Below are 15,881 nucleotides of genomic sequence, written 5' to 3' on the forward strand. Positions count from 1 at the left end.
GTTGTTGCAGTGATTTTAGGGTGTGGTTAGTTTGGAATATGTTTATGCCCTATAAAGACTGCTGAAAGCTTCCTTGTTTTCTCTTTAATGCTGTTCTAGTATAGCAGAACATAGGCATGAAGTGGAATTCTTTTGTGTTTTTTCCTCTGTGCAGCTGGAATCTGTTAGAGTCTACATGTGAAAATCCATTCAAAATCAGTTTTCATTTATGTCTCATTATCAGTTTGCCTTTTATTGAAGTTAGTTAACCTAATTTGGCTAGGAAAGGAATGGAAAAGGGCTGGTGATTGGCCTTAGCCAGATCAATAGCAACTACAGAATAAAGGCAGCCTTTTAAATTTGTTCCACTACTTTCTATTTGCATACCCCAATATAAGGTTTTGTGACTGTCTAGATATAGGCCTGTATATTTTGTAATTGGATGGCGCATAAAGGAAGTCAGTTATAAAGATGGTGGAACAAATCTCTCATAATTAAGAGGTTTTCTTTAGAGTGTTATTAGAAATTATTTGCATTTCACATTCAAAGTGGGGAGGCAGCCTTGCACAGTAGTCTCTGGAATCAGAATTGCTGATTTAGATTCTCACTTCCCACTGACTAGCTGAGTGTCTTTCCACTGATGACTTTGACACTTCATGTCTCATGTTTTCTCATCTTTATTATATGAATTATAATATCAACCTTGCAGGGTTTTTGAACAAATGATATATGTTATAAAATACAAATTTATTTATTCTGTAATCCCCAGAAAGTGTTTATTAATAGTCCATGAAAGTGGCTATTGTCATAAATTCTCAGTATCTTAGTTTCATTAGATGTGGGATGGAGAAAATAGTATCTATTTCATAGATGTAAAGCAGGTGCAAAGTGTTTGGCTCATAAAAAGTACCTAGTAAATTGTAATTGTTTGGTCAAGGGAAGGACAGGGGACATGAGGAAGAGAAATGAGAAAACAAAATTGAAAGAAGTATTCTGAGAAAAATAGAGAAAAAATACTTGAAACTATGATTCCCTTCTTGCTTTTCCTTGTTTTATTCCTTCTCTAGATTTTCTAAATTTTTAGGAGTTTTAGTGTTTCAGTACATAAACTGAAGGTAGCCCTTCTGTCTACCTCAGAACTGGAGGACAAAGTGCTAGTATCTTTCATAAACAATGAATTTTACAACATAAATAAAGAATCTAGAAAACTTAACCATTGTTGTCATCATTTGAAGTTAAACAAAGGCAACTGAACACACATTCTCCTGGCATTTCCTTACTTCAAGAATTATTTGATAGATCTAAACTGTGAATAGACTTATGAATGAACGAATGATCTATCAATAAAAGAAAATTCAAAGAACAAAAGAGGAATTTTGTCTCACTTTTCCACCCAGTTCTGCACCAGATTTCCTTTCTTATGCTTTGGAGTCTCTATCAGCTTTCCTTGAGCAAATCTTGTTTTAAATTAAGAATACAAAGTTGTGAATGCCAAATGAATTTGCTATGTATCTAAATAATTTGGGGTTGCTAAAATAAAATGCCATATACTGGGTGGCTTAAAAAAACAGAGATTTGTTCACAGTTCTGGAGGGTGAATGTCTGACATCAGCATGCCTGCACGGCCAGGTTTAGGAAAGGGCCCTCTTCTAGGTTACAGACTACTAACTTTCTGTATCCTTACATGTTAGAAAAGATAACTGACTAGATTTTTATAAGGGCATGAATCCTATTCATGAAGGCTCTACCCACATGACCTAATTACCTCCCCAAAGTCCCACCTCCTAATACCATTAGTCAGGATCATTAGGATTAGGATTTTCACATGTGAATTTGGGGGCCACCCAAACATTCAATCCAGGGCACCATTCAAAGTTTACTCTGTGTATTTCAGATAGACCCAGGTCACAATAAATGTATTTATTACTTAACATCTATTTACTTAGTCAGACTTGCTGTTAAGATTATGTTTATCTTAGGAAAGAAGAAGGGATTGGCTTTGAAGTTCACTGCCCCTCTTAGTCTTCTGGGGCTCATGTTCAGACTATTAAGGAGTGTTGCAGTATGATGGAAACAAGAAGGAATTCAATCCAAAAAGATACTGATTATTGAGAAACACAACAGCTCCTTCTCTCAAATAAATGTCATCTTTATGTAACACTAGATTTTTCCATTCTAGGGTTATCATTATTAATAACGATAGTGTCTCATTCAGGACCCTAAACTAATAGTTGCTTATTTTTAATTTAGCAATTTTGGTTCATTTTCTTTCAAACAGTGATTTCAGTCAGATAAGTAATGTTCAAGACTCAAGAGTTTAATGTGGAAAAATTCTTTCCAAACTTAGTTTTTATAAATGCACCAAATTTGTTTCCTTTGGGTTCCATTGATTTGGTTATATTGTTTTATTTATTTTATTTCTCATTTCAGGGAATTCCAGGAGCCGCTGGTAATATTGGTTCACCTGGTTACCCTGGCAGGCAGGTGCAGTAACTGTATTTACATTTCTCCTTTTATGTTCCTCTTTGTGAATACATTGTATGTTCTGATTTTGAGAGTTAATGTTCAAATGACAATCGGTTTACTTTTATTTAATAATTAACTGCTCAGAGAAATAATTTCAAAATCAAAGTTGTAAAAATTTTATAAAGATTTTACATAGAAAGTTTTGTTTGAAATGGGAGTGGACTTTTTAAGCATGCTTGATATGATTGTGCCGTGGAACCTTCAAAATTAATATGCCCATGAGTCTAATAAGATCTTAAAACAACCCCATGCTGATTTTATAACACTACCAGTGACCAAAATGAAGTAAAATCAAGAATTAAGGCTCTCCATTATAAGTATTTTTTAATAACACGGTTATGAAAACATGGGAAATAGCAGTACTACATATGCCACTATCAAATACTTTTATCTAAATTGAATTCAGTTCTTTGTGTACTGCTTTGAAAATTCATTTAGTCATTTCATATGTATTTCCCTCTAATTTTATAACTTTCCCTAACTTCTTATTGTAGACTAATAAGAGAGCAAGTTTTCCTTCCTAGGTTTTCAAGAACTGGTTATTTCTAAAATTAACTAATTAAATGTAGAAAATTACATTTATATCTTTTTTTATTCTCAGGAATGAAGGACATAATAAATTCAAAAACAAATCTATTTGAATAAATTCCATTTTTATGCCTTCAAAAATAACTGGAGGCATTATATATGATGTTGTTATGATCAAGTGATGATATCTGTTGTCTGAAAAATATTAATATGAATACTTCAGCATATGGACATTGATTTAAAGTTTAAGTGTATTTATCTTTTAAAAATGTATGGGGATGTCTTTTAGAATAAGTTAACTAGGAGTGTTTTAAAACAATACAGAAATGAGAAATACTAAAGTGCAAAAATTTTACCTGACAATATGTACTAGTATATTATATTTAGAAAACTAAAAAATACTTGTGTATAGATTATATTCAAAGACTTCTGGTACTGCCATTCTAAAATTCCTTGCACAATTATGATCTTCATTAGAGTTTTCTGAATAGAGAGTCTGAATTTTATAATTTTTAAATGATAGCTCTTTATATTTTTATTAATCTTTTTGTTAACTCTTTAAAAGTATTGTAGTATGATGACACTGTCTTTTGTTTATGCTAGGGTTTAGCTGGACCAGAAGGTAATCCAGGTCCTAAAGGAGTAAGAGTAAGTAAGCATTTTCATCATTTTGTTAAGTATGTTTGAGAAAAAGTAGAATGAAATACACCAACTATTTATCATTTTTACACTTTTTTAGGAGCTTTGAGTTTAATGCAAACTTAGTCTGAAAAGAATATGTTTACTGCTTTCACTTTTATGCCACAGAAAAATCTCATAGTAATAGGTTTCACATTGTTATTTTCCATTAATTTCCAGTTCTTAGCCTAATGTCTCACATGTTAGAATGTGCTTTATAATCATTTATACTATTGTTTATATATGAACATACACAAAACTAAAAAATCATCATTAACAAAAGTGAAAGATGAAGAGATTCTTAGTAGTTCAAGGCTAAAGTAAGTTTATAATGCAAAAACTGTCAGGAGTAAGGAAATATCTATATAGAAGGAAATAAGCTTATTATATCTTGAACATCCCATTCCACTTCCAAACCATTAAATCAAAGACTAGCCACTTTTAATCATTAAGGGAGTAAAAAAATATGTTGCTATGATGTATGCAGTGTGCTGCAATTTAAAATCAAAGATCTTTAAAATCAAAGATTTTAGATTTATGAAAAATTTTAAAATAAATAAAATTTTTGTTTTTAAAAATTATTTTTAATAGCCAGGTATTTTCCTTTCATTATCAATATTTCCTTTTAGAAATAAGCATGAAGCTTTTAAATAATGATGCTTTGCATCTTTAAAAATCTTAAACTTTTCAAATACTTTTATATATATTTTCTTCTTTATTTTGCCATTAGCCCTGCGAAGTAGAACAAAACTATCATCCCTATCTCATAAAGAGAAAAATAGCATGCTAAGGAGCTTGACTTTGGCAGTTATTGCTTACTAGAACTAGTGCCAAGCTACCTTTATCTCTGCTGTTTCCACTATACCGTTTCTTTTATTCTTGCAGTATATATAAATATAATGGGGAAGTCATGTATTTTTTAGTAAAAATTATACTGAAATCACATGTCTACTTGGATTTGGGAAGCAAGAAGAAATGAGTGGTCAGGAACGTGGGTTGTGGAGTTAGGTCACATGGTTTTATTGATAATCCTTCTTCTACTACTTTTGTGTCTTTAGATGTCATTCAACCCTTCTGTGCTTCATTTTTCTTAGGAATTGGTGATAATGGAACTTATCTTTCAAGTAGTTGTTAAGAATTAAATAAGATTAGCATTCTTAAATAATGCCCAATGCCTAGCACATGGCATGTACTTCCTATGTAGATTCTATAACTGGATTCTTTTATTTGTAGTTGAGAGTTTCTTTTGTGTGTGAGCTAATAACTCCCAAAGTGAACAAGATATATTTAACACTGTACACCGTAATCTTATTGCATTTTCTCATCTTGCTTCAGTGATTCATATAATTGTATAAGTTCTTCTTTATACCATTTTTATACTGCATTGTACATTCTTTTGTTATTGCTTTTTTCCAGTTTGTATTGAAAATTCTTGTTTAGGTCATAATAATTTAAATTGCACTTTTAGGTTTTGACAGTCAGCTTCATAGAAATATTCTTTTAAAACCACATATCCAATCTTTTTTCTTATTGATTTAAGTATGTAATCAGTCATTTTAGGAAACTGTAGCAAAATAATGGCTAAATATAATTTATATAGAAATTCATACATTATGAAGAAATTTCCACAATTTGTATTTTATTTTATCTTGAAAATTTTTTCTTCAAGAATGTGGATGAAATCTGGAGGGCATTTCACATTTATTAAGGGTCTCAAATGTAGACTTTTGATGTAAACTTCAAATCTGGTTAAAAAGTCAAAAATCATAGTAACATACTCACAGGATTATAACTTTTTTTCTTTTAATTTGTTTCCCGTTGCTGGGCAATACTACATGTTATTCATTGTGAATGAACATTTTTGTTAATTATGTAATATACTATCTTTTGACCAGCACAGTTATATGACTGTATTGTTGTTATGAAGAGAATTACTATGTTAAATGTAAACATTTAAAACAGACCATAACATTTTATTTTTATTTTTTTGTTTTTTATTTTATTGTTTTGGTGCTGGGGATTGAATCCAGGGTCTTGTGCTTTTGAGGCAAGCACTCTACCAACTGATCTATATCCCAAGCCTGACCATAACATTTTAAATCCTCCCTTGGCATTTCTTGGGGTAATAATATGAAAAGTACCTCAAAAAGTAGAACGTATGTAAGACTTAGTGATTCTGCTAGTGACACAAAATTGTCACTCGATCTACAGGCTTTAACCCCAAATCAAAAAATATGTATTGTTACTCTTTTAGTCAGCTTTCTGTTATTATAATAAAACATCTGAGATAATCAACTTATGAAGAGAAAAAGGTTTATTTTGGCTCACAGTCGTGGATGTTTTAGTCCATGATCACTTGACCCCATCACTTTGGCCTGTGGTGAGTCTGTATGTTGTGCCATTATGTAATGGGACAGGGTCCTACAATCCCCATGCTTCCCAGTGACTTGAGGTTCTCTCACTAGGCTCTACCTTTGAAAAGTTCCACCACCTCCTAATAACACCACCCAAGGACCAAGTCTTAACACATGAACTTTTGAGGACATTTAAGATTCAAGCAGTTTTTTTTTTTTTTAATTAAAAAAAAAGATTTTTAAAAAATATGTTACTTGTTGCTTTACACCTCTAGTTTAGTGGTGGTATTTTGATAATGACCACAACTTTGAGTGATTTCTTTGGTGGGTACTGCCAACATTTTATTTGTTAGAATCAGATCAGCATAATGATTATCAAGAAACCTTTATGAGGCTAGTGAGAGCCTGTCTGAACAGAGCACGCTCCGAGTCCCGGAGCCCCTGCAGTGCAGTGTACTCCTGCAAAGAACCAGCGGAGAGCCTCGATCTGCAGTCAGCCTCAGGGATAAGGGCAGGGCAGCCGGAGACCTCTTCAGGCGGCACTGCCCACTCCGGCTGCGGGCTCTCTTCACGGGGCGATCCAAGATGGCGGCCTAGAGGGAGACTGCACCCCCGGTCGCTCCAGAACCCAGGAGTTAAGAAGGGGAGGCATTGAGAGACTCGGACTGAAGTGGAGCCACGGGTGAGTCTGCCCACTGGGTAAAGCTCGGCCCGGGTGGCAGGCCCAGATAGAGGTGGCTTATCGGAGCCGGGCAGGGCAGCTAGAGTCATCCACAGGCAGTCCTGCGCACTCCGGCGGTGGGCCCCGCCCACACAGCCAGCTTCTCCAGGTTCTCGGAACGGAACTGGCCCGCTAGTGAGAGCCTGTCTGAACAGAGCACGCTCCGAGTCCCGGAGCCCCTGCAGTGCAGTGTACTCCTGCAAAGAACCAGCGGAGAGCCTCGATCTGCAGTCAGCCTCAGGGATAAGGGCAGGGCAGCCGGAGACCTCTTCAGGCGGCTCTGCCCACTCCGGCTGCGGGCTCTCTTCACGGGGCGATCCAAGATGGCGGCCTAGAGGGAGACTGCACATCCCGTCGCTCCACAACCCAGGAGTTAAGAAGGGGAGGCATTGAGAGACTCGAACTGAAGTGGAGCCACGGGTGAGTCTGCCCACTGGGTAAAGCTCAGCCCGGGTGGCAGGCCCAGATAGAGGTGGCTTAGCAGAGCCGGGCAGGGCAGCTTGAGTCTTCCCAAGGTAGTCTTCCACACTCCGGCAGTGGGCTCTTCCCACACGGCCAGCTGCATGGTGCAGGCCCACAGTGAGAGCATTTCCGCACAGAGCCAGTTCCAAAACGTGGAACCAGTAGGGGGCTAGGGGCAGTATTCTTTGAATGAGCTGCTTTATCAGATTCCTCCAAGACATCAGGCTACTGAAGGCTGGGAGGTGATACACTGGAAATCTACTGGGACACTATAAGCCAATAGTGGAAAACTGCAATATCTCAGGGTCCCACTGACAACTGACCATTATGAGAAAACAAGGGAAGAAAATGTCCCAAACAAACCTAGATACTACATCAATAAAACCCAATGACAGCAGAGCAGAAGAAATGTCAGAAAGGGAGTTCAGAATGTACGTAATTAAAACGATCAGGGAAGCTAATGAGGAGATGAAAGAGCAAATGCAGGCATTGAAGGAGGAGATGAAAGAGCAAATGCAGGCATTAAATGATCCCACCAATCAACAGTTAAAAGACCAAATACGGGAAGCAAGAGATCATTTCAATAAAGAGTTAGAGATACTGAAAAAAAACCAAACTGAAATCCTTGAAATGAAGGAAACAATAAACCAAGTTAAAAACTCCATAGAAAGCATAACCAATAGGATAGAACACCTGGAAGACAGAACCTCAGACATTGAAGACAAAATATTTAACCTTGAAAACAAAGTGGAACAAACAGAGAAGATGGTAAGAAATCATGAACAGAATCTCCAAGAACTATGGGATATCATGAAAAGGCCAAATTTGAGAATTATTGGGATTGAGGAAGGCTTAGAGAAACAAACCAAAGGAATGAACAATCTATTCAATGAAATAATAACAGAAAATTTCCCAAATCTGAAGAACGAAATGGAAAACCAAGTACAAGAGGCTTATAGAACTCCAAACATACAAAATTACAACAGACCCACACCAAGGCACATTATTATGAAAATACCTAACATACAAAATAAAGACAGAATTTTAAAGGCCGCGAGAGAAAAGAATCAAATTACATTCAGAGGGAAACCAATAAGAATATCAGCAGATTTTTCAATCCAGACCCTAAAAGCTAGAAGGGCCTGGAACAACATATACCAAGCCCTGAAAGAAAATGGATGCCAACCAAGAATCTTATACCCAGCAAAACTTACCTTCAAATTTGACGATGAAATAAGATCCTTCCATGATAAACAAAAGCTAAAGGAATTTACAAAAAGAAAGCCAGCATTACAGAACGTTCTCAGCAAAATATTCCATGAGGAAGAGATGAAAAACAACGATGCAAATCAGCAACAGGAGGCGCTAGCCTAAAGGAATAGCCAAATAAAGGAGAAACCGAATCATGTCAAAAACAAATATGAGTCAATTGACTGGGAATACAAATCATATCACAATAATAACCCTGAATGTTAATGGCCTGAATTCATCAATCAAAAGACACAGACTGGCAGATTGGATTAAAAAGAAAAATCCAACAATATGCTGCCTGCAAGAGACACATCTCATAGAAAGAGACACCCATAGACTAAAGGTGAAAGGATGGGGAAAAACATACCATGCACACGGACACAGCAAAAAAGCTGGAGTATCCATCCTCATCTCAGATAATGTGGACTTCAAACCAAAACTAGTCAGAAGGGATAAAGAAGGACACTACATGCTGCTTAAGGGAAGCATAAATCAGCAAGACATAACAATCATAAATATCTATGCCCCGAACATTGGCTCATCCACGTACGTCAAACAAATCCTTCTCAATTCCAGAAATCAAATAGACCACAACACAATAATACTAGGCGATTTTAACACACCTCTCTCACCACTGGATAGATCGTCCAAACAAAAATTGAATAAAGAAACTATAGATCTCAACAACACAATCAGCAATTTAGACTTAACGGACATATATAGAATATACCATCCAACAAAGAACGAATACACTTTCTTCTCAGCAGCACATGGATCCTTCTCTAAAATAGACCATATTTTATGCCACAAAGCTACTGTTAGTAAATACAAGAAGATAGAGATACTACCTTGTACTCTATCAGATCATAATGGATTGAAATTAGAAATAAATGACAGAATAAAAAACAGAAACTTCTCCAATACCTGGAGACTAAATAATACACTATTATATGATGAATGGATAACAGAAGACATCAGGAGGGAAATTAAAAAATTCTTAGAAGTAAACGAGAACAAAGACACATCATATCAAAATCTCTGGGACACTATGAAAGCAGTACTTAGAGGAAGATTTATTTCATGGGGTGCATTCAAAAAAAGAAGCAGAAATCAACAAATAAACGAGTTAACACTACAGCTCAAAGCACTAGAAAAAGAAGAGCAGACCAATACCAAAAGTAGTAGAAGACAGGAAATAGTTAAAATCAGAGCCGAAATCAACGAAATCGAAACAAAAGAAACAATCGGAAAAATTAATAAAATAAATAGTTGGTTCTTTGAAAAAATAAATAAAATTGATAAACCCTTAGCCACACTAACAAAGAGAAAAAGGGAGAAAACTCAAATTACTAAAATTCGGAATGAACAAGGAAACATCACAACAGACACGAGTGAAATACAAAACATAATTAGAAGCTATTTCGAAAATCTATACTCCAACAAAACAGAAAACCTTGAAGACATCAACAAATTTCTAGAGACATATGAACTACCTAAACTGAACGAGGAGGACATACACAACTTAAATAAACCAATTTCAAGCAATGAAATAGAAGAGGTCATCAAAAGCCTACCAACAAAGAAAAGTCCAGGACCAGATGGGTTCTCAGCCGAGTTCTATAAAACCTTTAAAGAAGAGCTCATTCCAATACTCCTCAAACTATTCCATGAAATAGAAGAGGAGGGAACCCTACCAAACTCGTTCTATGAAGCCAATATCACCCTGATACCTAAACCAGACAGAGACACATCAAGGAAAGAAAATTTCAGACCAATATCCTTAATGAACATCGATGCAAAAATTCTCAACAAAATTTTAGCAAATCGCATACAAATATATATTAAAAAGATAGTGCACCACGATCAAGTGGGTTTTATCCCAGGGATGCAAGGTTGGTTCAACATTCGGAAATCAATAAATGTCATTCACCATATCAACAGACTTAAAGTTAAGAATCACATGATTATTTCAATAGATGCAGAAAAAGCATTTGATAAAATACAGCATCCCTTCATGCTCAAAACACTAGAAAAAATTGGGGTAATGGGAACATTCCTAAACATTATAAAGGCCATCTACGCTAAGCCCATGGCTAATATCATTCTAAATGGTGAAAAACTGAAAGCGTTCCCCCTAAAAACTGGAACAAGGCAGGGATGCCCTCTTTCACCCCTTCTATTCAACATCGTCCTTGAGACTCTAGCCAGAGCAATCAGACAAACCAAAGAAATTAAAGGGATACGAATAGGAAAAGAAGAACTCAAACTATCCCTGTTCGCTGATGACATGATTATATATTTAGAGGAACCTGGAAATTCCACCAGAAAACTTTTAGAACTCATAAGTGAATTCAGTAAAGTAGCAGGTTACAAGATCAATGCTCATAAATCCAATGCATTTTTATACATAAGTGATGAATCTTCAGAAAGAGAAATTAGGAAAACTACTCCATTCACAATAGCATCGAAAAAAATAAAATACTTGGGAATCAATCTCACAAAAGAGGTGAAAGACCTCTACAATGAGAACTACAGAACACTAAAGAAAGAAATTCAAGAAAACCTTAGAAGATGGAAAGATCTCCCATGTTCCTGGATAGGCAGAATTAATATCGTCAAAATGGCTATACTACCTAAAGTTCTATACAGATTCAAAGCAATTCCAATTAAAATCCCAATGATGTACCTTGCAGAAATAGAGCAAGCAATTATGAAATTCATCTGGAAGAATAAAAAACCTAGAATAGCTAAAGCAATCCTCAGTAGCAAGAGCGAAGCAGGGGGTATTGCAATACCAGATCTTCAACTCTACTACAAAGCAATAGTAACAAAAACGGCATGGTATTGGTACCAAAATAGACAGGTAGATCAATGGTACAGAATAGAGGACATGGACACAAACCCAAATAAATACAATTTTCTCATACTAGACAAAGGTTCCAACAATATGCAATGGAGAAAAGATAGCCTCTTCAACAAATGGTGCTGGGAAAACTGGAAAACTATATGCAATAGAATGAAACTAAACCCCTATCTCTCACCCTACACAAAACTCAACTCAAAATGGATCAAGGACCTCGGAATCAGACCAGAGACCCTGCATCTTATAGAAGAAAAAGTAGGTCCAAATCTTCAACTTGTTGGCTCAGGATCAGATTTCCTTAACAGGACTCCCATAGCACAAGAAATAAAAGCAAGAATCAACAACTGGGATAGATTCAAACTAAAAAGCTTTCTCTCAGCAAAGGAAACTATCAGAAATGTGAAGAGAGAGCCTACAGAGTGGGAGAATATCTTTGCCAACCATACCTCAGATAGAGCGCTAATTTCCAGAATCTATAAAGAACTCAAAAAACTCTACACGAAGAATACAAATAATCCAATCAACAAATGGGCTAAGGAAATGAACAGACACTTCACAGAAGAAGATGTACAAGTAATCACCAGATATATGAAAAAATGTTCAACATCCCTAGTAATAAGGGAAATGCAAATCAAAACTACCCTAAGATTTCATCTCACCCCAATTAGAATGGCGATTATCAAGAATACAAGCAACAATAGGTGTTGGCGAGGATGTGGTGAAAAAGGAACACTCATACATTGCTGGTGGGGTTGCAAATTAGTGCAACCACTCTGGAAAGCAGTGTGGAGATTCCTCAGAAAGCTTGGAATGGAAACACCATTTGACCCAGCTATCCCACTCCTTGGCCTATACCCAAAGGACTTAAAATCAGCATACTACAGAGATACAGCCACATCAATGTTCATTGCTGCTCAATTCACCATAGCCAGATTGTGGAACCAACCTAGATGTCCTTCAGTTGATGAATGGATAAAGAAACTGTGGCATATTTATACAATGGAATATTACTCCGCAATGAAGAATGATAAAATTATGGCATTTGTAGGCAAATGGTCGAAATTGGAGAATATCATGCTAAGTGAGATAAGCCAATCTCAAAAAACTAAAGGACGAATGATCTCGCTGATAAGCGATGAGGACATATAATGGGGGGTGGGAGGGGCTAGCATTAGGTTTAGGGTTAGGTTTAGAGTTAGGCTAAGGAGAGCAGTAAGAATGAAGGAAAGAAGGACTGTGTAGAGGGAAAAGAGGGGTGGGAGGGGGTGGGAGGGGTGGGAGGGGTGCGGGGGAGGGGAAAAATATAATAAACATCATTACCCTATGTAAACGTAAAAAAAAATAAATAAAAAAAAAAAAAAAAAAAAAAGAAACCTTTATGAAACACCTAAGAAATTACTCATAGCATTGTTCCCTTTAAAATGTTTAATTATTAAATTTTATATTTATACCCTGCATAGGGTATGTTGAACAGAAGTCTGACTTTTCAACTCTGTGTTATCAGTTCATTATCTAAAAGTTCACTGATAAGTATACATCCATTAGGGTGTCTGTTTCTTTTATTTATAACCAAAACAAACGTACATTAAAATTAAAGTTATCTGTTTACACTCGAAGTCAACTGTAACTGATAATTCTGAAAGTGAACAGATTTTGTCATGATAATCCCAAGTGCTTTCCTGTTCTGCATTTTAAAAGAAACATTCCCCATTCTCCAGCTGCTTGACTGTCAAGTAGGCAAATTATAGATGTTTTATTTTGTTAAAGTTAAATAGAAAGAACTAATTTTTCCTACTATTTTTCTCTCCTTCATACAATCTCTGGCACATAAGAGAATCTTATGTGTGTTTTCCCTTATTTAAAAAAAAAAATGTTCCTCCTGCTTTGATAACACTCATTAACTTTCTCTCTCAGGAACTAAATCCCTGGTAAAATTCTTATTCCAGGTTACTTAGAAATGATTCCTAAGATATTTACCTTTTTTTAGTTTTGTAAATTATGGTAAAATAAACACAACATAAAGTTTACCATTTTAACCATTTTTAAGTGGACAATGACATGAAATACACTCACATTGTTGGGCAGCCATCACCACCATCCATCTCAGAACCGTTGGACTTCCCAAATTGAAATTCTGAACCCATTAAAAACACCTACCCCCACCCCAACTCAAACCCCTGGCATTCTACTTGTTGTCCCTATAAATTTGACTACTTCAGATCCCCGATATAAGCAGAATCATATAATATCTGTCCTTTTGACTGGCTTGTTTCATTTAGCATAATGGTCATCAAGGTTCATCTACCTTGTGGCATGTGACAGAATTGCTTCCTTTTTGAGACTGAAACACAGTGTTCCATTGTATGTGTGTATCACATTTTGTTTATCTGTTCATTTGTTGATGAACATTTGGGTAGCTTCCACCTTTGACTATTGTGAATAATGCTGTGTGAATAATGCTGTGAATATTGTAACTGTTGTGAATAATACTGTGAGTATTGTAACTGTTGTGAATAATGTATGAGTGTACAAATGACATTTACTTATTTAATGCTTGAATTCTTTAGTGTTTATCATTGTGGAATATTTACTCTGAAGTCACCCATTCTTTAGTTCAGAATAAGGCTTTATTTAGAACCTAGCCAAAATGGCCTCCTGTGTCTACTTCAAGTTCTTTTGTACCTTGTCTTTCCTCTGTATCCTATAACCATTCTTCTCCCATCTGCATTTCATCCTCTCTCTAATCAGCGATAATTATTCTCTTTGTTTTCTCCTCAGAGCTCTAATCTACCTTTCTAGGCTTCAGACCTATTTGTTCTTCAAATCTTTTATATCTCTATGGACTCTTTCTAACTCTTTCTATGAGTTGTATGTCTCTAATTTTTTGTTAAGATAATTACACTTGAATGTTCCAGCATAACCACAAACCCAAAATGAGTAACAAAACTCATCTTTTTTTTACCAAACCAGCTTTCCTATTTGCTTTTTGTATTTCTTTAGTGCTTACCATTTGTGGGTTAATCTAGCCATAAACCTTAAAGTCATCTTTGCTTTGATCCTTAAAGTCAGATAACACCTGTTGACCACTGAAATCCACGTGACTTTTAAAAATTGCAATTTGGTTATATAAAAACTATACCTTTTTTTAAATTTACTCACATTATAAATTTCAAACTCTCTGTCATGTACAAAATACCTTTCCTGATGGACCATGATTACCTTTTCCAATCTAACCTTTTGCCCACCAGCCACATAGAACTAACTAGTTGCAAGTTGTATACATGCTGTGTCATTTCATTCCAGTCTATTGATTGTTAGCATATTATGTTAGCCATGCCTTTCCATTTCTTCAAGACTCTACTTATATGTTGCCTCCTTAGTAAACAACCTTAAATTTCTCTTTGGACATAGTTGGTCTTTCTGCTTCCATAGTTTTCATTGTGTCTTGTACTTATCATATCACCTGTTACATAATCATGTAACAATTATCATGATAATATAATTATTTATTTGTATGATCCCCTTTTCTATTGAGTTGTACTTTTTGAAGGCAGTGATGCTCATTGAATCTAGATACTTTATTCTTCAAACATAGCTCATTGAAAGAGCAAGAGCATTCTAACAATCTTTCCTACATTCAGTGTTTCCTGTCCTGGATACATTCTGTGTTAATGAACAGATTAAAATTTTAGAAATACTTTTTGACATTAGGGCACTAATCTCAGAATGTTACTAGCTTTCATTTGTCTAAAATATAAGGTCTGAAATTTTTAGCTTGAAATTTAAGACTCTTCCATCCCCAAACTACCTATAGTATACATTATAAAATTGATGAAATAGATTATCTGCTACAGGAATAATATAACTAAGGTATGTTAAGATATAGTACCTTGTGTTGTTATTTATATGTATCTTGTATTCCTTAAACCATATTAAAAACTTCATGAGGTCAGGATGTATCTTTGGTCTTCTTTGAAGCATTATACACAAAAATTGCAATCAGTTACCATTTACAAACACTCTGTGTTTGTTACCATTAGCAAAGACCCTCTGCTATGTCTCTGCTCACTCTAATTGCTGTTTCTTGGAGCAATCTTCTGCTGTCACCATCCTGTATTTATTAAGATTTTATGTACTTTCTAGACCTATCTCAAGTACCTGCCTCCTTTGAATCCTTCCTTGATTGCCTTACCTCCTATCTTATTGTAATAGATCTCCTCTTCCTCTTTACTTAAAGTCTTTTGATACCTACCTTCTGCCTTACATTTTAGTTAACTATGTACATGTATTTTCTGCCTACCATAAAATTCAATGGAGGACAGAATTTGGTCTTTTTATTTTTATTAACTTCTATGTCTTCAGTTTCCTACATTTTTTTTAATGAAAAGATTGACCTGTAACTTCTGCAAGAAAAGCAATTAAGTGAGGGAAAAATATTCATACTTTCATATTTTTAAATCTTACACTTTTATACTACTATAAATAAAGTTGAAAGTACTTCTGTTTAGATATATTTATG

The 15,881-nt window shown here is 35.3% G+C and overlaps 1 protein-coding gene across 2 annotated transcripts in view; it reads left to right on the plus strand.

The window, feature by feature from the left end:
* The window catches only part of Col24a1 (collagen type XXIV alpha 1 chain), a 391,233-nt gene that overhangs the window by 95,338 nt on the left and 280,014 nt on the right, over positions 1 to 15,881 (plus strand). For both annotated transcript variants that reach the window (XR_007104846.1, XM_047523663.1), the window contains exons 9-10: positions 2,410 to 2,463; positions 3,637 to 3,681. Coding sequence is in view for 1 of the 2 variants with exons in the window: in XM_047523663.1 (XP_047379619.1) it covers positions 2,410 to 2,463; positions 3,637 to 3,681 (99 nt within the window). In the remaining variant the exon portion in view is untranslated. The remainder of the gene's footprint in view (positions 1 to 2,409; positions 2,464 to 3,636; positions 3,682 to 15,881) is intronic.

Source organism: Sciurus carolinensis, chromosome 1 (genome assembly GCF_902686445.1).
Source record: "Sciurus carolinensis chromosome 1, mSciCar1.2, whole genome shotgun sequence".
Classification (NCBI taxonomy): Eukaryota; Metazoa; Chordata; class Mammalia; order Rodentia; family Sciuridae; genus Sciurus; species Sciurus carolinensis.